Source organism: Lepidochelys kempii, chromosome 1, assembly GCF_965140285.1.
Source record: "Lepidochelys kempii isolate rLepKem1 chromosome 1, rLepKem1.hap1, whole genome shotgun sequence".
NCBI classification, from domain to species: domain Eukaryota; kingdom Metazoa; phylum Chordata; order Testudines; family Cheloniidae; genus Lepidochelys; species Lepidochelys kempii.
In genome coordinates, this window is record NC_136380.1 from 275,797,013 (window position 1) to 275,819,042 (window position 22,030).

At 39.6% G+C, this 22,030-nt stretch overlaps 1 protein-coding gene across 1 annotated transcript; it reads right to left on the reverse strand.

Annotated features, from left to right (window-relative positions):
* Positions 1-4,756: 4,756 nt before the first annotated feature.
* Positions 4,757-21,738, reverse strand: NTS (neurotensin). Its single transcript, XM_073331192.2, has 4 exons — positions 21,497-21,738; positions 17,269-17,330; positions 7,773-7,997; positions 4,757-5,469 (listed from the first exon to the last, which is right to left on the reverse strand). The coding sequence occupies exons 1-4, from the start codon at positions 21,555-21,557 to the stop codon at positions 5,329-5,331; spliced, it is 489 nt and encodes a 162-aa protein (XP_073187293.2). The 5' UTR covers positions 21,558-21,738; the 3' UTR covers positions 4,757-5,328.
* Positions 21,739-22,030: the final 292 nt, after the last annotated feature.

The window sequence follows — 22,030 nt, forward strand, 5'->3', positions numbered from 1 at the left end:
ATCCTTCTCTTAAGCACCTTCATCAAAAGTCCTTTATCAAAATACCTATGATGTTTCATGAACCTGTGTCATCCTGCCAAAAATTTCATCTTTCATTGTCCTTATTCTTGCTGTACCATTGATTACCCAGTGGCAAGCCAGCCTCTTGTTCCATTCCCATGTGTTAACCCGCAATATAAAAATATTTCTTTTGTACATTTTTTAAAAATAATAGCTGATATTTTGTGTCAATGATGGGGAAATTGCTAATTTCACCATGGTTTGCGTATAGCACTTTTCATATATAGAAGCCAGGAGGTTTGGGAGGCCCTGGAGTGTAACTTGTGCAAAATAGCTAATATTCTGTTTAACTGAATTCTGTACCAAAAGGATCTGAGAAGCACAGACATCTGCCCAAAGGGCCACCTCAAAAGTTTGAGGAGTATACGATGACTAAAACATCACCTGATAAACCTAAAAACATTCAAAAAATGTTTCTTTTTGAGAGAGACAAGGTGGGTGAGATAATCTTTTAGTGGGCCAACTTCTGTTTGTGAAACAGACATGATTTAAAGCTCCATGGAGCTGTTCTTCAGGACCTGAAAAATGAAAGCTTGGTGCATGTTGGAAGCTTGTTTCTTTCACTGATATAAATTGGTCCACTTAAAAATATTACCTCACCCACCTTGTCTTTCTCCTCTCCACCCTGGCTACAACATCATTGCAAACCTTTTATTTTGACATTCTGAAATTAAACATTTTGATTTTTCACTTCAAAACTACTTTTGTTTTGAAAATTCCTTCAATTTTATTTTTAAAACTTTTTACAAGATAAATAGTGCTCAAAATCACAATGAGCATACAACCTGAAACAACTTTAAAAAAAAAATTGAGTGGCAAAACAATTTAAAAAAATTCATTTTCAGCTCAACCTGAAACATCGTGGTTGTTTTTTTATTTTTTAATTTTTGGAATAACCATCAAACTGAAAAATGTATTATTTATACAGCTCTAAGTCTACAGTGATAGACAGCCAAATCTCTCAGTAATTGCTTTATTAAACACAAATAGCTTGTCAACTAACAAACATTTCTAAAGAGCCAAGTCAACAATCTATACTAATGGCCTTCAAAATAATACTTAAGAGTTCAGCCTATTTTATGATTAGGAAAGAGAAAAAAATCTTCTCAATTAACAAAACTTTAAAATGACTTGATTATTATTCTTACAACTTACAAATATATCCATTGATTTAAATCATATTGACTGCAAATATGTTGCTGGTTTTACAAACCAATTTTCATTTCCGGCTGAATTTTCGTAGTGAAATTCTGAACTCTAGAAAGCTTGGCATATAATATCAATTGAACTTTCATATGGGTGAATAACATGATTGTAATATATTTCCTGAATTTAGTTTCCTTTCCATTCATGTTTGGCACTGAGTTTTAAAATGCCAACAACATTTGCCTCATGTCTTTACTGAGAGCAAGAAAATAAGTCTAATTTTCCAAAATTATGCATATTGTTTCTGTGGCTAGGACAGGATTTTTCAAATCCCTGCCAGATCTGTAAGAATTGTCATGTTTTCTTCTCTTCAGTTGAAGTTACGTGAGGCAAATGACTGTCTAGGTCTCAGATGTTTTTCTCCTTGTTCTCTAGTGATAGAGAGTTGAATTCTCTGGTCATGAACTTTCAAGAGAATCTATTCTGCTTTATTTCAGGTCAATGGGGAAACCATTTGGAATTACTAATGCTATATTTTAGATCTACAGAACTTGCACATTTGGATGAAAGTCTGTTTCCCTCCCACCTGTTTCCACATCTTAATAAAAAAAGAGCATCCTGACTCTCCTTTCATATATACTCACAAACTTACAATAATATGTACAATTTTTTAAAAATTATATAGATTTTTGTCCCAAGTATTTATCAGCACTGGCCTGAAAAAAAAAACAGATACTAAAACTGTTTCAAATTCTATATGGATATTCTGTAGTTTATTATCAGGACCTTTCACAAAGAGGCTGGCTTCTTAAGGGGATTTGGGCTCAATTTCACTGGTGATAGGATCAGCTCATCTCCCCAGATAGGAAAATCATTGGGTCATTTGACTAACTCAGGCCAAACCTTGAGAAATAAGGAAGAGGCCTGGGGATAAATGAAGGGAAAGGAAGCTGTGGCAGAGGCTGCAGCGAGCAGGAGGCCATTAACCAGGAGAAAGGTTTGTGCATGGAGAACCACTTGGACACTGAGCCTGTGGAAGACTCCAGGCAAGAAGTCCTAGGTGTCACTGCTGGGAGAGCAGGTAGACAGATCACCTTGGGAGTTGTGCAGAAAAGTGCATGAACTGTGTATGACAACCTGTACCCCATGTTCACCCTTTTATAAAGTTGTAATATATTTTGTACAAAATGTACCTTGCGAGGAATCATTTGAAAAGTCATCATCTGTTCAACATTATTGTCCTGGTAAAATGTGTGGCAACATTGTATTTATAGTTGCAAGACTCTACTGTTGCTCCAAGGTTAAGAACCATGCTCCAAGGTTAAGAAAAGCAGGCCCAAACCAGTTTTTCAGAGGCAAAGACACACTGGAACTCCAGCCAGGTGCTAAAGGTCTATCACCAGTTTAAGCAACTATTCTCCAACAGGTGGGAAGGGGTAAACAAGAAATTTGCATTCCATCCCAGGGACAGTTCAAAACTCATGTCCACAAGAGACTGTTTTTGTCACCATGACTCAGGAAGGATGTTTCTAGTAGAAGAAATAGAATTGTAATGAGGGGAGGAAAACACTTGACTTTACTCCTCTTCCTCCCGTCTCTCAGCTCATGATATCAATGAATACCTGAAGGACACTGAACTCAGGTGGAGGGGACCCAAGCTGGAAAGAGACCCAGCCTGTGAAATGTACGGTGTGGTGCAGAGAAATGCCTTTGATTTGAATTCTCTTTTATGCTTCATTACTTGTAATCACTTAAAATCTTTCTTTTCTTTCTGTAATTAATCCTAGTTAGGATTAAACAGTGGTTAATATAAAACAGTAAAACAAAGTTTATTATTAAAGTGGGTGAGGAAACTCCATTTGGATAACAAGGCTGGTGCATGACATTTACCAATGATGAAATGATGTAACTTATGTGAGCTTGCATTGTTCAGCCGTATGTTGGGCAGTACAAGACACACATTTCTGGGGAAAAGTCTGGGACTAGAGAGATTGCTGATACTGCTCTGCACTTTAATTCCTGAGTGTCTAGCTCTTAATACCTTGTGACTGGGACCAAGTTACATTGCTGGAAACTGTGTGTTAACTGGCTAGGATTGGGTGTTCTCATAGCAAAGCAGCGTAAGAGGCACCCTAGGTTGGAGAACTGGGAGGGGGGGGACGGGGGGACACACAGCTGTTCAACAGTCCAGACTGTACCTTGGGTAATGTCACACTGTGAAAGACAGACCCACAGAGAGGAGTCGGGTGCCCCGGCCTGAGACTGAGGTGAAGACTTGTTTTTTTCCTTTTCTTTGTTTTGAGTTCTGTTTGATTTATGCCATCTTGTTGGCAGGACTAAATAAATTGGACTCTTGAAGAGAAGCCTTGTTTTAAATACTGTTGGACTGTGGTGTGGAGTACTCAAGGTGTCCTTCAGAGAGGGAAATTGAGGCAGGACTGCTGCAGTCACCTAGCCTCTCCAGTGCCCTCTCATGGATGTGACTCAGTGTCAGGCCTTAGCTCAGCAAAGCACATGCTTAACTTTAAGTCACTGGGACTTAATATTAAGCATGTGCTTTATTGCTTTGCTGTATTGGAATTATGATTGTTTTTGAAGTTAGTGCGTATATCTTTGTGAGTTCACAAATGGCATGCCATGCTACAAAGTTTATACAACTATTTAAAAACAAAGATAAATACAGTCTGTGGGTGACAATGGGAAGTGTGATTATCCTCAATGTAATCAAAGTAAAATGTACAGTATGATGTCCTCACTGTAAAAAATGTTATTCTGGTCATGATTAAGGATATGATTGATTCTGTTGTGGATGTCACGGATTCCATGACTAACAGACTTCTGTGACTTTTTGGCTTCAGCCCACTGCAGTGGCAGGGCTGGAGCAGTTATCAGCCCCTGTCCAGGAGCAGTAGGAGGACTGGAGCGTGGCCGGCACTCAGCCCTGGGGCTGGAGCAGTAGCCGGGGCCACAGCAGTGCCTGGAGCTGGGTCAGTCTCCACTGTAAGAGCAGGCTGCGGGGCCAGAGCAGCGGCGGGGCTGGAGCAATGGCTGGCAGTTATCCCCCAGTGGGGCTCCCACTGTTAGGCTCACCCCCATGTACATTTTAGTAAAACTCACAGGTCATGGGCTTCTGTGAATTTTGTTTGTTGCCCGCAACCTGTCCTTGACTTTTATTAAAAATACCTGTGACAAAATCTTAATCTTAGTCCTGATTCACTACTACCAAAGCTAATCCTGCATAATCCACAGCTCTGATGGATATGTTGCGTCATGGTTCACCTACAATTGGAATCATGACTATGGTTTAGGACATTTTCATTGACTTCACTGGACTTTAGATCAGCTCTTAGTTGAGCATGCATAAAGTATGGAGAGAACATAAATTGTTTAATTGATTAGATAAACTAAATATATGTTGCTTTCTTGCCTCAGTCAATGAATTTCTCTGAAATAGATACTACCTTCTGACTTTGTTCAGCTAGCAGACATAGATGAAAATATTTTTCTCTAATAATAATAATAATTAATAAATTTATTAAATCATGGTCCTTCACTGGTTCATGAAGAATCAACAAGTTAAAGTCCTCAAAATAAGGAATGTCACTTAAAAGATATTTGAATTTGCAACTTAATAGCTAATGCACAATATTTCCTTGCTTATTTAGACTTAAACCCTGATAATTGCCACTGGTCAATTTAGAAAACATTCTGGCAATTCTGATCACCATATTACACAACAGTTTGCCAGCATAGATTGGTTTTGAGGTGTTTGAGACATTTTATGATCCCTACTATGTTTACAGACTATTGATTTACTTTTTGGTGTAGGAAGGTGTGTTTTATAACACAGAAAAAAACTTATTGTAGCAAATATGTTGAAATCTCAGTTGTGTACAATACATCATGCTTAGAAACTAGATTTATTTGTAAATATATTGGTCCAATTAATATCAAGTAGGAAAAATCACATTCAAGAAACAACAATTGCAAAAAAGACACAGTTATGTTATAATCTTGATGATTTTTCATAGTATATTTTTCACACAAATAAGATTTTAGATTTAAATAAGAACCATAAAGCACAGTTACTCAAACTAAATATACACTGCTGTCTTTGCTGCATCAGTAATATGAACTTCTCTTGAGTATGTATGGTCTTCTGGCTTTGTTAACATGTAGTTGCCGTTTCAGGATATAAGGAGTTTTTCTTTTCATTATATCTTGCTTTGAATCCTCTTGATTGAAAACATCCTGCTGAAGTATCTGTAAGACATGAGAAGAGACACTGTGGAATCTCTGTATTTCTTTGGTTTAAAGATAAAGAAAAATATTAATCTCTTATTTTTGTAACTCTATATTCTCTTAATGTACCCAATAGAAAAAGAAAAAAAAAGATACTAGACTTTAGTCATTTCAAGGAATTATCATAGAATCATAGAATATCAAGGTTGGAAGGGACCTCAGGAGGTCATCTAGTCCAACCCCCTGCTCAAAGCAGGACCAATCCCCAATTTTTGCCCTAGATCCCTAATTGGCCCCCTCAAGGATTGAACTTACAACCCTGGGTTTAGCAGGCCAATGCTCAAACCACTGAGCTACAAGCAATACCTATATAAGCTCTAATCAGAGAAAATGAGTAAATTTCAAAATTTTGGGGGTGAAATCCTGGTTCCATTGAAGTAAATGGGACTGTTGACATTGAGTTGAATAGGGCTAAGATTTCACCCGGGGAGCTTTCATTTAATGTCGATGAAGCTTTCAGAAGTTAAGTTTCTTATATTAACTTCTTTGGTCTAAAATTTAGGCTGGAAATCTCATGAGATTTCCACTACTTGCTAGTTTTAGCCTTCCTAGCAATATTACAGTTTCTTCATTCTATTAGTAGGCAAAATGAGAAATTTTTAAAAACCAGAAATGTACAAATATCAACAAAATGGACGTTGTAAATGTTAGAATGTTCAAAAACAATTGTGCTTTGCGTTTTTCATGAAGGGTCAGGTCACTTCTTAGTTATCTGAAATGATTTAATCCATTCTTATTACTGCACCTTTTAATGATCAAACACAATCCAACTGGCTGACAGACGGTTATTAAATTAAAACTTTTGTAGCACTCCAAACTTAATTGTTTGGGGCATGGCTTAAATTCTCACAGAGTATTTCCCAGAGCTCTGGGGCTTGGGACTTCATTCCTGTGGGAAGCGTCGGGGTTGGGACTTCACACGCTGGGGCTCTCTTGGGATTGAAAATATCTACTGGAGCTCCACTCTGGATGGCTACGGCTGAATTTAAGCCCTGGTTTGGGGCACTAAAATCTACTGATCACTTAGTACAATGGGTCCTGATCTAAAATCCATTGGAATCAATGGAAAGACTCCAAGTGATTTCAATGGGCTTTGGAACAGAGCTTGGATGAATAGGATCACCAGAAGGTGTGTACTGTATTACCCATGGTCAGCAGTGGAACCTTTCTCAAGTTTCCTCAATCCCTTCTTCCCTCATTTTCCTCCCCTTCTCTCTTAAACTTGTCTGATATATCTTAGAACTGCTTTACCTCACATCTAAGCTGCATAGGACCATAATTTCTCTATCTATGGTTTCTATGAGGCTGGTGAGCCTCAATTTCTGCTATATGTACCTGCATCTCCAGGGTAAGAGACACCTCAGTATCACGGTGAAGCGTGCCAGTTCCACCGCATCTACTCTGCAGTGCTAAACGTACTGACGAAAAGGACTCTGAGGTAGTTCTTAGCCCCAAAGATTCTTGCTGTTACAGTTGTGTAAGTGCCATGCAGAGGATTCTGGTGCACAGGCTTGAAAACACACTGCTGTGGTCCACCAGTTCCAATGGGCTGAATTCTTAGCCGTGCTGAGCATGAACTTGGTGCAGCTGAGGAGAGTGTGCATACTGGAGAGACAGCAAGAGAGCAAAATGGCTCGAAACCACCTTTTCTGCACGCTGCCCCTAAGCACCAAAAGATCCCCTAAAGTAGCATAGAGCAATGCTTGGGGGAAACACTCTGCTTCATGATATTCCCCAGGGCAACCATGGTGGCTTTGTATACACTCTGTACTGACATAAGTAGTGCAAATGGGCAACTACAAAGTGGGCCCAATGATCCTATGCACACACATAAGGCCATCTCCTGCTTTGTCACACCAATGTAAATCCAAACTAACTCTACTGCTGTTGAACAGAGCTTAATTTTCTGTTCTACCAAGAAGCTCATCTTCATATCTCTACTTAGCTTTTTGGGGAATGGCTACGAAGTGTGGAGAAATGATATAGTTAATGTTTTACATTGTTATAGCCCAAAGCACCCTGTAGCTCTTCAGAAATGATATATGTACAAGACTGTTTAAAGGAAACCACTTGGAGATGGAGAGCACCAGAGAGATGGATAACCAGTGCCCAACAATGCAGGAAGGGGATATTTTGGCCAAATATACTGAGGCTCTGAAGAGTCCATACAGAGCAGGCAAGACCTAGGTTTTTAAGTCTCTCTTGAAATATAAATACAGCATCAGAGTCTTTCCAGTGACATGCATTAGTGATGTGTTGCTTACCTCCCAGTGCTGAAAGGCTCTGCTGTGGCAGACTTTTTGGAGCTGGTATATTGTCAGCATCGCTTCCAAGCTGGAGCCATCTAGAGCAGCAGGAAACTGTCCTCTCGGAAGGAGGTCATCTTCCTCAGACTCCGCTGTTTCCTCTGGTTGGTTGTTTATGTTGTTTATAAGACTGCACACATTTAGCAGGGTCATCTTCCAGTATGGAAGTTTTTCTCTGTTAAGCTGAAAGATACAAAACATATGCTACGTGAAATACTGTCTTCTCTTTAGCAAGAGTTGTGTGATACTGTAAAGCATTTCAATGGGGACAATATATTTTGCTTAGTGTGTTTTGGGGTTTTGTTTGTTTTTGTCTAGCCAAAATTAAGGCAACAATTGTAATGTGTGGTAATTAGGACAACTCATTTATTAAACATACAGGGTCTGATCTTCCCTATGAATGTGAAAGGAAACTGCCATTAGCTCAGAATGGTAGTATTTCACACCACTCTGCACAGGTATAAATGATTTTACATTGTTCCAGGAAGTGGAGAATCAGGCTTGTTGGTTGAAGTCCTGGTGCAGGGAGCTCAGCCTCACTAATAAGCATGTGAATCAGAATCCATCCTTGTCGACAAGAGGATCCTCCTCCCCAAACTGTAGACCAGTAAGGGGTACCTCTCTGCTCCATGGCTAGTCTTGCAGGGACTGTGCTCTCTCAGACACAGGTGTGTGATGCAGCGGACACCTGCAGTTCATAAACCCTCAGGCCTTGCCTGCTGTGGCCCCTTTAACAATGTTGTGTAGGGAGCTGTCATGGAGTAGCAATCTGCAAAGCATAGTGGATCACAGAGTACCAAAATGAAATTACAGATTAAGCTGATGTAAAAATACAAAAAATATTATTAAACAAATAAAGATGAGCTACTCAATATCTGGTTCTTTATGGGTAGTGGGGTGAGTTTATGAAAAAAATGAAGAAATGAAAGGAATGAAGAAATGGAGGATCCAAAGTATTCTTGCAATAGGTTACATGTTATTTGCCTAAACACCTGACACTCATGCAGCTAACAGGTGTTGATCCTATTCAGAAAGGGTTGAGTGAGTTCTGCTGACTCACTGAGGCAGATGACTTAACTGACCTTTATATACAGGAAGGTGAGAGTGGCTATCATGTGAGCGAGGAACTAGAGTGTGGGTTGAACAATCCTAGACAGAATCCTAAAACCTGCCAGGCCTAAGGAGGAGATTTGAGCTGACTTTTATATCTTCTTGTTGGTAAATACAAACTACAGGTGGGAGGCCACTTTGAAATTTTTATAGTGTATGGAATTTATTTGTAGGAAAAGTTGGAAAAGATGACTGCCCGCTTTATTCTGCAATCTGAACCTATTCCCATACAACTCCATTACATTACAAAACTGAGATGTAAAAGATTAATGCTATCGGGCCATCTATACATATCCGTGCCTCTTATTACCATTATTAAACGATGTAGACCCCTTATGAAAAGGGAAAATGCTAAATTCTGTGGTACATATATTCAGAGATAAATATCCAAAGTCAGCAGAGAGACAAGTCATGTGGGAGCAGATATCCAACAGGGGCTGGTGGTAGGGGAAGGTATTGGCAGGCAAACAAAGGTGGGTAGCAGTAGGGAGGCAGGTACGTGGCGCAGAATGGAGGGATCCAGCAGAAAGGAGGAGAGTTCAAGATGATTGGATTTATGGAAAGTGTTGGAGATCAGGAAATTTAGAAGGAAGTAGAGTCTGTTGTAGTGGGTAGAAAGAAGAATCCACACTGGGGGGGGGGAAAGAATGGAGGCTTGTCATGGGAGAGGGAGAGATGTGGATCTGAAGATATCTATGGTGTTATATGCTTATCTTTAGTTTCTCAGTGCAATTTGTTGAATAAGAGTCACTAATAGATATTGGAGCATTTTGCTGTAAGAGTGGGTGAACTGCATCAAGAGTTCAGTGATGTAAGAGCCATCAGGCCCTAAAAGAATGTACTGATATGGGAAGATTTCCTCCTGGTCAAGCTGAATCTCCAGTCAGTAGAGAATCTGTTGCACTTAACTGTCCTGGATGCTCCATTCACTTAAACTATTTTTTTCCATTCAACACCTTCCCTTTATTTTCCTATTAGCTAGAGCTGGGTGGAGAAAGGTAAGTCTGTTTTCATGAAGGATTTTGATATTTGATTTAATTCTAATTCAGAACAAACCCCCAACATTTCAAAATTCTCTGTGAAAAGGAATGGAGCTTTGACTTTTGGGGGCAGTCTCTCTGAGGGCAGAGCTGTGCCCCTGAAGCCCTCAGATCCCTTGGCTGCTGAGGAGTGGTGAGCTTGGGAGCCAGGACCTCTGAGGTTTCTAGGCTCACAGCTCTCCATCTGCCTACCAGGTGGGCTGCCAAGGATCATGAGCTTGGAATGCCAGTCTGAGGAGGAGCCTCAAGCCCTAGAGCCAGGGTTTCCATGGCTTCCAGGCTCTCAGCTCCTTGCAAGCCTGCCAGCTGAGGCTTCTGTTGGAACTTTACCAACAGCTGTCTGTCCCTATGCAATGTTTCAATTTCAACAAAACACCGTGTATTTTGGAATTTTTCTACCAGCTTTTAATTTTGGTTTGGAAAAACTCAAGTGAGGGTACCACCTCACCTTGGCTTCACTCACTACTTCCCTCCTCCATCATATTTTCCACTCTTTGCCTTCCCCATCTATTTTCCCCTTCTTTAAAATTTTGATTTTCCTCCAGCACAGAAAGTTGTTTCCTTTAAACAGAAACTAGGGACATGAAAATTCCAGGCACAGGGAAAGCATAGGCTGAGCAGTACTTTCTTGCTCACTGAGCTCATCGTTCCCAAATGATCCATGTAGTGCATCAAATCATAGAAAAATAGGGCTGGAAGGGACCTCAGGAGGTAATCTAGTCCAACCCTCCTGTTCTGAGGAAGATTTAAGTACACCTCAACCATTCTAGGTGGATAACTGCCTAATCTGTTCTTTAAAACCTCCAATGATGGGGATTCCACAACCTTACTTGATAAATTATTCCAGTACTTAACTATCCTTAGTTAGTTTTTTTCCCCTAATCGCGAACCTAAATCTTCCTTGTTGCAAATTAATGTCAGGCTTACAAACAAATACACTTTAATTCACTGATAAAATGTATGTTTCCAGGAACATATACAATGTAGCAAAATAATATAGCTGTTTCAACAATACAGACATTCATTTTATTTAGTGATAGCATGGCTGGGGTGGGGGAAGGGTATGTACTCCATGTAATTTTCAGTCCACTAGAGAATCCCATAACCTTGTGGTTCTTTGAGTCATCTTTCTAATAAAGATAACTATGCTATGTTGAATTTGTGTGATATTCATTGTTAGCCATATTTCTGTTTGTGTGTGTTTGTTATGGGGCGAGAGGGAGAGAAATGGCACAAAGACAGGCCAAGGGAGCAATAGAAATTTGACTCAAAGTCAGCATTTTTTTAAGAAATTCCCTTTGGACCATAGTCTTCCCTCAGATACAGGTGTGTTATTAAGTGGGCATAATTTAGACATTGGTTAGACAAGCCTTGCTTTCTCAGCAGTGTTGGGTTCACTGTTCAGAAATGTGTATTTTGTTTTGTAGGTGAAATGGAAACACATCCTAAATCCTGCTCAGCAGCTTGAAATTTTGTGTTTTATTTTGTTTACTTAGGGCTTATCTGGTCTTCCACCCAGGTGATATAATTAGAGTTCTGAATTATTTGGAAGGATGCGACAGGTTCATAACAAAATTAACCTCTTCATGGAATGTCTGACTTAATTAGCAGGAGGTGGATTTAAAAAGTAAATAAAGTGCCCATTTCAATTTCAAAACTCTCTTTGGTTTACTTTAAATTTTTTGTGGCATAAAAGTAGTACTGATTTTTTTCACACAAAAGATGAAGCTTTCCATGTATGCTTTCCCGCATGTTCAATGCTTTTGCACTAAGAATGATGTTTTCAGTATGTGGATGAAAATTCTGTGGCTTCCTGTGTAAAGCTGCAGTATCCCTTGGGTCTAAAGTTGTTACTCTATCCCAGCTTTAGACAGTTTAGAGAACATTTTTTGAAGACATGGGTGGCATATTCAAATAGCACCTCCCAACTGAGTCAAGTTTAGTATAATAAATGAATAAATGGACACAAATCAGTCGTCAAGAATTATAATGTTCAAAAACCAGTCGGAGAACACTTCAGTCTCTGTGGTCAATCTCTTCCCCTGGTGGGGGGGAAGGAGAAAAGGGAGGGGGAGGCCTGAGGCCCCACCCAGCCCTCCCATGGGCGGATTGCGTAGGGCACCCAAATGGCTAGGGACAGCCCTGAATGAGTGGCATATTTTCTGCACAGTTCTAGACTGTTAGTCACACAGGTGACTACAAATGCTCAAGCTATGGTTTGGAAACCAGCCATGAAGGAGATCAAAGCACCAAAGTCTCAAAGGATAGAGCTAATATACTGAAGGTTAGTTCAAAAAAGAGTCTGGGAGTAATTTGATAAAACAATGGAGGTTGTTTGTAGTATGAATCTGACTTTGAGATTTATTGATGCTGAAGAATTCATGCAGGGAATTTGATATATATTTTTGCATTGATGAAGCTTCTTATGAAATGGAATATTGAAAGTTGTTGGGCTCAGAAATATAATTGGCCTTTTCTCTTTCCTTTTATGTATTTCTGAAAGTTTATGTTCCAGTTGTTAATAGAGCTGGCCAACACTGGCAGTTTCTGGTTCATGATAATTTTTTTAAAAAAAAATCGGATCCAAAATGAAAACAGATTTTTAGAAACTTCCCACAAACCAGAAAATTAAAAAAAAAATCATATTAATATTTAATTTGCATGGTGTTTCCGAGATGAAGTTTGCTCCCCCAGGCCTTGGCAGCGGCTAATTGAAATGGACATTCTTGTTAGTTTCACAGCTGCTATTCAGGTGGAAGCCATGAAACTGTCAAGAATGTCTGTTTTAGTTAGCAACTGCCAGGGCTCCCAGGGTCTGCAGTTCTGAGGCTGACCCACAATACAGACTGCCCCACCACAGGGAACTCAGAGCTTCCAAACTCCTGGGCCTGCCCACTCACAAGTTGGATAGCACAGGGATCCTGCTGGTTTGGGAGTGTGGAAGCCCTGAGGTCCTGGACCCAGGAAAGTCTGCATAGTAGGGCTTCTGTGGACCCTGGAAGCCTGTCCCAGGACTTCTGGGCACTGCAGCAGGGAACCTGAAAGTCTTGAGAGCCCCCAGCTTTTCCAGGTTCCCTCCAGAAGAGCCAGGAGCCTAGAGATGGATCTCCTAGGGCTGCCAGGTTCCCTCCAGTGGAACCAGGAGCCTAGAGATGGCTATCTTAGGTTCCCTGCGGTGGAGTAGGGAGCCTAGCCTGGATTAGAGCCTAGCCTGGGTTAGAACCAGTGTTCCCAGGGCATTCAGACTCCTAGCTCCACATCAGGGAGCCTGACAGCCTGGGCATGGTGTGGCTGTCTTTTGACAGAAACTTGCCTGACAGAGAGGGTTTCATCGGAACCCTGCCTGGGATGCTACAAATTTGTCAAACCCAAACTTCTTTTGCAGCACCTTTCAGGTTCAACAAATCAGCATTTTTCCAACAAAACTCTGTTACATCACAAAATTTCCAACCCGTTTGAATTGTTTACCTAAAAGGAAACTAGGGTAGCCTTTCTTGTGTCTGGAACCACTTTGAGTATGGAGGTCTAAAGAGGACTCTGAGTTCCACTGAATGGATTTGTTACACATCAACTGGTTTATCTCTGATTTTGGTTAAATACCACCTCTGGAGGCCCTATGGATGTAGTAATAACTTATATTGCACTGTGTGCATAGTATTAGCTGATGGAACATGGATAAATCTTGAATGTTACAAATTTTATAAAAATTCATTTCAGCTCTTGATTCCTATATCTTCTAACTCATCCACAGCTAAACAGATTTTTTTTAAAATAGAACATCAAAATAATGAATAAATTTAAGTTCAGATGATTTTGTGCCAGAGATAGCTAAAACAGTGAGGAAACTGGTTACAGAATTCTGGAGGTATACTACAATGCTTGCAAGTCAACTAATATTTGGTGATTGCTACTCTGCAATGAGCTTTGTTTCATGACAGAGTACTTTCTTCCTCCAGGTAGTATGATTTTACCACTTAGATTTTCCTCCTTTTTCCATAGTGGAGGATGAAATAGTTAAGCATATTCTGCAAATGGATATTCTTGTGAATTCAATGGAATATCAGGGCATGCCTGTTATATCAGCAGTGCAAGACATGTCAGGTCTGTAGGAAATATTTATCAATTCAGGTTCTCATTTGCCAGCTTCAGTGTAGTATTTGAGTGCCTCCCAGATATTTAAAAATAGAAATAACAATCTTCCTTTCTCTTTTGCTAAGCAGACAGGCTGAATTTTGAATCAACTGGAGCTTTTCCAAGGTGCATTGCTGTCCTTGCAAATATGAGTTGCAGTTACCTGGGTTGGAGGTCATGAATCCATGGATAACTGTGGCCAGGGCTGTGTCTGGTAGGAGGGAGCTATGTCTTCTGGCCAGACACAGATGGGATAGATGGTAGTGAGCAGATTTTACAACTACAAATGCTGGGTATTGCTTATGTATCATACTATAGCAATGAGGTGTTGAAAAGGACCAAGGTTGCTGACAAGTTTAATAGTCTGAGAGCAGGTGCCTCAATAGTGGGGATTATTATAGAGGAGGCATGTTCTTCAAAGAGACTCCACTTCACCTCAGTCTTGTTTGGGTTCTACTTTACCAGATTATTCTTCATCCAGGTGCCAGTTTTAGCAAGGCACTGAGAAAGCTGTGAGTCAGTGCTGTTTATTCTATGTAAAGCAGATGAAGACCAAGATTACATCTGCATACTGATGACACTTCAGGCTGTGTTGTCTTCCTAGATCTCCAGCAGGCTGAGTAAATGTTGAGTAAAACTGGAGAGAAACATGGGTCTTGTGGGATTCCATAGGTGAGAACTCTGGAAATGGAGAAACTGTTGTAGAGAAAAGACCTAAACCATTTCAGGGAACTTCCATTTGCCCCAGGAACTTCTGTATCCCCTCATGAATGTGACACACGTATTTGGTGATCAACAGAATCAAATGTTGCAGACAGGTCCAGCAGGAGGAGTTATGAGTATGGATGTGGTTCCCTTTTTTATGACCAGGAAGAGGCCATCTACCAGTTGCCATACTCTGGCTTGAAGCTTGACTAAGAGAGATCCAACCCCCAGATGGTATTGAAGACTGGCTTTTGCTTGCTTAGAAAAGGGAGGAATAGACCCTGGGCAGTAGTTTGTGAAGTCAGTAGTATATAGTGCAGATTATTGCATGTTCTATGATGGGCTGTAGATTCCCCTAATCAAAGAAAAGTCCTTTATTCTCTTACTACCCAGGAAGGCTAGGGCTTAGAATCACAGATAATTAGAGGTATATTCAGTTTATTTAGAGGTAAATCAGTTTAAATAATTTGAGCACTAGGACATACTACACTGTCAGAATGCCCTTGTTGAAAATATGTTATGGATGTACCAGGAATGCCAGGCACTGTTAATGTGGTTGATAAACTACTTTGCTACACTTGTACATCCAGACTTTCCAAAACAGGTTAGGTTTTTTCTCCTAGATGTGACGGCTAACAAGATGATTCGAGTTTGTTTGGTTAGACTGGCAACTCCACATCACAGATGATTAGTGAGAAATAACAGTACTTATTCTCTGTTGAAATTAGATATGAGATGGCAGACAACAGCTTCAGTTCAGGAAAGTCTAGTCAACTACTACATCTTCCATCCCAAAATGTGCCTCACATTCTTTTACACACTTAAAATAGTCACTAGAAATGAGGTTTTGATCTGATGAAGGCTGCAAACTCACACAAAGTGCATAATAAAGGAATTTACTAGCCCTCTAATTGGTGGAGTCGTGAAGACTCCCTTGCTGGAGTGGTGTTATCTCATGCAAACTACAAATAACATTTGTGGGGCTTCACTATACTGTACTTGGATGTCAAGAGTACATGCACAGTATGCCAAGGAGCCTGAGATTCACAATTACGCCACCACAAGTTAAGTCAGGGATGTTCCTCTCACAAGTCCACTTGTTAAGATGGGTATAGTTATTATTAGGTCACTTGAACTGTGTTTATGAGTTATGCAGCCTTCTGGACAGAGGGAGGCCTAAAAAGCAAGTAGCGTCACCCAACTCTACACATAACAAAAATCAGATATGATTCAATTTGGCATATTCTTAATTAGCCATTACACAACTGTTTTAGTGTTTGTTGTGTGTCAGAGCTGGGGAAGAGCGACAAGTGGTGAAATCTTGGCTCTGTTGACATTAATACCAAAACCCCCACTGACTTCATTGGAGCTAGGACTTCACCAAGGGTGTATTAGTCCTTTGGGATTCAGAGGAAGAATCCTTCTGACAGAATCCCACTCCCAAACTGGTCCCAGGAAAAGCATCCCCACTAATATTTTTCCCCACTTGACCAGCTGGAGTCAAGAAGCAGTTTGTATGATATCTGGGCCTTGTTACCTTGCTAATTGGGAATACAGAAACATAGGAATTACCATACTGGATCAAACTGGATATCCATCTAGCTCAGTGTCCTGTTTCCATTGGCACCTGATGTCAGCTGGTATCAGAAAGGGAGGGGGTGAGAAACCCTGAGGTGAGCAAATATGGAATAACCAGCGCACAGGGGAATTTTCCATTAAAATGCAAAATGTTTTGACCACTCTTGTGAGAAGGGCTAAAACATCCCATTTTAAATCCATACTATTTTAAATAAATACATCATTTATCAGGGAAGAATGAAACATGCATATATTTCCCACTTCATTAAAGTTTTTGGCTGCTGCCTGTCAAATGTGTATGTTCTGTTTTTGATACTTCACCTACGTGAAGCTGATATCATTGAACCCGGCGTATTTGGAAAATAAATCTACGGATAATTCTTTGGCCACTCAGGAAGGAAACTATTTACTGGATATTTTTGTGACTATTTTTCTGATGTTCCTATGCAATCACTAAAACTACTATATTATTCCTAAACGAAAATCAACATCTGTGGGTAACAGTTTTTGTCTTCTGAAAATATCAGTTTTACACATATGTAGAAAAAGTACAATAGCACCTCATTTAGGCATTAATTCAAGATCAATTTAGACATAATCCTATTGGAAACACATTTTCCTCTGGTAAATTTACATGAAACACAACCTGAATAATTTAATGAAAGTACCAGCATTACACGTGAGAGACACTTTAATTTTTCTGTGTCACATCAACACCTTTAAAATTCCTTTGAACTAGAAGAAAATTTTGCACCAAAGTAATGCCTTGCACTGAACTTTTATGTCTAGACTGTCAGTTATTACTTTGTGCAAAGACTTCCATGCTTGTAATGAGAATTCATGTGCTCCCTACAAGTCAGCTAAAGGGTAAAAAGAAAAAAAAGAATTACCTTTGATGTATACATATTGGTCAATAAATCTGCTTCTAACGCTTTCATTTCCTCTTCTGAATCTGGGAATAAATCAGAACCACATGTGTACTATTTCGTCACAAATCAGAGTCATTTTATTTCAGAATATAGGATTTAGGTATATCCCATAAAGAGCTCTTAAACTTAAATAATGGATAATGGGCTAATGGAGAATCTTCATCTCTTAAAATATGATCCAGAAAGACTGACTACAAGGGTCTTTTAGTATAAGTACAGCTAGGTTAATGATGCATCTTATAAACAGTCACTCACCATCATTCTAGGGCCTGATCCAAAGTCACTGAATTCAATGGAAAGATGCACATTGACTTCAGTGGGCTCTGAATCAGGCTCATAATCTATAGCCATTTTAGTACAACAAAAATGCTACCCAATCTCCTCATCCAATGTCAATATGATGTTTTTTATCATCTGAACAACCTTGTCGGTCATCTTTGCAAACTTTTAGATGCTGATTTAGTAGGTCTTTATCTTAAAAGGGACACTTCTTCACAATAAAGACAAAGTTTTAAGTAAAGTTTTTAAAGAATATGCATTAATAGTAGTTATATTTACTCGGCAAGACTCTCATTTTAGTCATACCAATATAAATTCTGCTGACACTAGTGATTTCAGACGGATCAGAATTTAGCCTATCGACTTTTAACTCTGTGTATGTGTGTGTGTGTGTGTCTGTCTGTCTGCCTGTGAGATTTAGTGTAGTGGAATCATTTCTTTCTACTAATTTAGTTGACCCTACATAGGGCAATATATGAGCAAGTCTTATGACTTATCTGAGGGGGAAACGTTATTTTAGAAGGATGAAGCACAATCAGAAAGAATTCTATTCTGTGCACTGAATTGTGTGACAGAGATCTACTACTTTGCAAACATAGCAATTGTAACTCCAAGATTATGGTAAATGTTTGGAGATCATTAAATACCTCTGTTGAAAAAAATCTTAATTTAATTGTTTTGTAGCTTCCTAAAAGCAACAGTAATTCAAAGCCAATCCATAAATTTATTTACTTAGACATAAAAAAAATAATTAAAAACATACTTATCTGAGGCTCGAGGCGCCCTAACAAACATAACAATATATTGTAAATATCAGCTGCATTAACATGAACAGTGTTTTTGTTGTTATTTGTGTGTTCTATAGTGTGGAGTCTGTTGGCCATTTCCATCCAGGCTTGAGATCTACTGATGAAAAGTGATATAGAAGAATTTTTTTAAAAATTTCATTTATTTATTTATTTATTTATTTAATTGCTACTGCTACCTTGGCAGTCACAGGAATATAGGAGATAAGACTAGGAGGGGGCCTCATGGATAATCCAATCCAATCCTGTCCCTGGCTACCGCAGGCAACCCCAGGATATATTCCCGTACCTAAAATAATCAAACTTCATTTTAAAACTAGTTAGGCTGTTTGTCCGCACTACTCTCATTAGGAGACTGTTCCAGACCCTTACTCCTCTAGTTAGAAACCTTCTTTTACCCATTATTCTTGTGACACCATTGTCCTTTAGCTTAAATAGCTCTTCTCCCTTCCTGGTATTTTCACCCCAATGTATTTATAGAGAGTAATCATATCCCAGCGTTTGTTTTGCTACGCTAAACAAGATAAACTTTTTTAGCCTCCTCTTGAAAGATAGGTTCTTCATTCTCCCTGATAACAGTAGTAGCCCTTCTCTGCACCAGTCATCAACACAATATTTTAGTACCTACCAAAAGTCCTGTTGCTAGGACTCTGCCCTAGTTTACTCTACAAAATACAGACTTAAAATGGAGCATAGAGAATGGCCAAGATAGGTGGAATGCTGCATAGAATACGCAGGTGATAAGAAATGTTTTGAATGAAGAGATCAAGGGAGCTTGGTGTACATTATTTGGGAGCCTATTCCAGGTGAAAAGGGTGGCAAGGAGAGAAGCATGGATTCAAGAGCCAGTGAAAAAAGACAATGGGAGGAGGCAAAAGAGGGATGGGCAGACAGCACAGGGAGTGGGAAGCGGTGCAGGAGGAGTTCAGGGCAAGGATGCAATAATAACAGAGTTATGGAGAGCTCTGAATACAAAGTTTGTTTGTATCACACAATATTGTTTAAGGGGAAATGTACACACCTTATTCTCCTCTGGCTGGTTCATACCTTAACTGGATGAAATTCTGCACTTTGTTCATATATTTAAATTTTACAAGCTACATTTTCCTCTCAGGACAAACCATATTTTCAAAAGAGAAATAAAATATATGTTCTGTGTCTTAGCTGAAACCAGTGCAATGCTTTCCACATTGAGCTAATCTATCTGTCCCAGGTCCACATTTTCATATTTTTAAGCAAAATATAGCATTTGAATTTTGGTATGTCCTGCTTTCTTTATTAGTGACCCAATCCAATGTCTATTGAAATAAATGGGAGACTTTCCATTGACTTCACTGGGCATTGGGTCAGGTGCTGCTGCAGCTTCTAGGATCTCATCCTGCATCACTGATGCTAACAGTCACTTTTTTTTTTTTTTTGGTTATGCTTTTTAAGATCTATGGCTGAAAAGTGCTACATAAAACCCAAGAATTGTCATTATTCTCACTGCTTTGCTATTCTGTGAAACAGAGGAACTGATCCTGCTGCAAACAAGTTCACAGCAAAATTCCTTTCTCTTTAAACACGAGCAGGATCAGATTCAAAGATCTATTGTGTGTCAGGTTTTGCTTACACTTCTCACACTGTCAAATGCTAATACCTAGTTTACTAGTTATTCTCTTCAAAACAGTTTTGTTAGTATTCCTTTCAGAGCTTGTTTGGGAATAACAGTTTATCATCTAGAACAATGCTAATGTGCTACCGATATAAAAGTTTACAGGTGAAAAATTATAATCTAACGGATATAGGCCGGTGCTCCTGAATACACTGTGCAATAGAATTCTGAAAGTTGAAATGTGAGGGTTATAATTTCTCTGTGTATTTTTTTTTTTTACTTTACTAGCATTTCATAGAATCATAGGAATGTAGGGCCTCAAGGTCATCTAATCTATTCCCCCCTCCATGCTGAAGCAGGCAGGTGAGTACACCTAGACCCACCCTGACACCGTGAATATAGTATCATAAATCATGTTAATAAAGTATTAAGCTATTTTGTAATTTAGCAAGTCTGTATTTTGAAATCTACTGTGCTGTATGTGCATGTGTGTGTGACTGTGTGTCTATAAAAGCCATTACATTTTTGTGTATAAACTTAGCTATGTCGTTTTTCCAAAGGAAACTATAAACTAAGCAAGTGTTACAGATCATGTTATCCTCTGGCTATTTAAAGCAATTACACTTGGAGTAGAAAGTCACTTGAGTTTATCCTCCTATGGTGTGATTTGGTTTTGCTTTGCTGTGAATCTGCAGTTTTCTTTCCCCTTCAGATAATTTGGTAATTATTCTTTTAACACTGCAGCTTCAGTTTTTGTATCTGCATCACTGATGAATATGATATATGTATTTTAAGTACACATAGAGACATTTTGGTTAAGATTTGTCAAGGCTTCATATGAGCTGTAGGAAAGACCTTGCCTAGGATATTTGAGAGGATAACACAGCATTCCATCCATCACAAATACTTGCAACATTTGTTCACCGATGAAGTGAACTGTAGCTCACAAAAGCTTATGCTCAAATAAATTGGTTAGTCTCTAAGGTGCCACAAGTACTCCTTTTCTATTTGTTACAAAGTGAATGATCACATCCCCTTATGTTTCTCAAGGGCTAGTCTATAAGTTTTTTTAAAAAAATATAATCTTGATGCTGCCTGAAAGAGCAGGTGAATGTGAAGGGAGGAACTCATGGGAATGACAGAAAAACTGTCACTCAGCACTTATTATCAGGGATGGCTGGTGTGTGAGTGTGTGTGTGAGTACACACATATAAACCTTAGTCTAGAGTTAACTCACTTTGTTTCTTTTGATCTCATCGGAGGGGCTAGTACACATCTTAGCTCTCATCATCTGAAAATGACTAGACAGGTGTAAAACCTTTTTTAAAAAAAAAAAAATTCCACTCCTCCTGGGCTTAAATGCCCATCAGAAGAGGAACAATCTGATTACTAACCACAGAGACAAGTTTGGGGACAGGAGCAGAGAGCCCCCCCCCCCCCCCCCCACACACACACACACCAATTCACAGTTTAGGAAGGAATCCCAGAGAAATTGCAAAGCGGAGCTTACCTGAACACAGACTCCAGGAGGTGAAAGCCAGCAGGATCATGCACACCAGTTGAATTCTCATGCTTGCTATCCTCAGCCCTCTAGAAAGTAAAGTCCATAAATACTAAGAAGAAGAGATGAGAGAGACAGACACAGACAGAAAGAGAGAGAAAGTACGGCTGCTTCTTTCCCTCACTGCCTTGAGCGGACTTGTGAGTGTCTGAACCATAAGGGGAGCCCTGGACCATTCCCTAAGTATATAAGCAGTGGGGTGATGTCACAAAAGTAGAGTGATTGTCTCTTAATGAATTACCCTCCCTTCTCCTCCTCCGCCTCAGCCCCCGCCCCCAGCTACTCAGTTCTGGGTGAAACTTGACGCGATTCACTAATTGCGCTGCGCGGCTCCACACTCCTTGACGCACACAGAGATCGGTTCAGAAACGTTCCTACATACAGAGCAACCCGGTGCTCGGCTCACCTGTTCTCTGTCATACACACAGCAACCCGAGAGATAGGGCAGTTCTTAGTTCTCTATGGGGAATAAAGGGGGGGGGG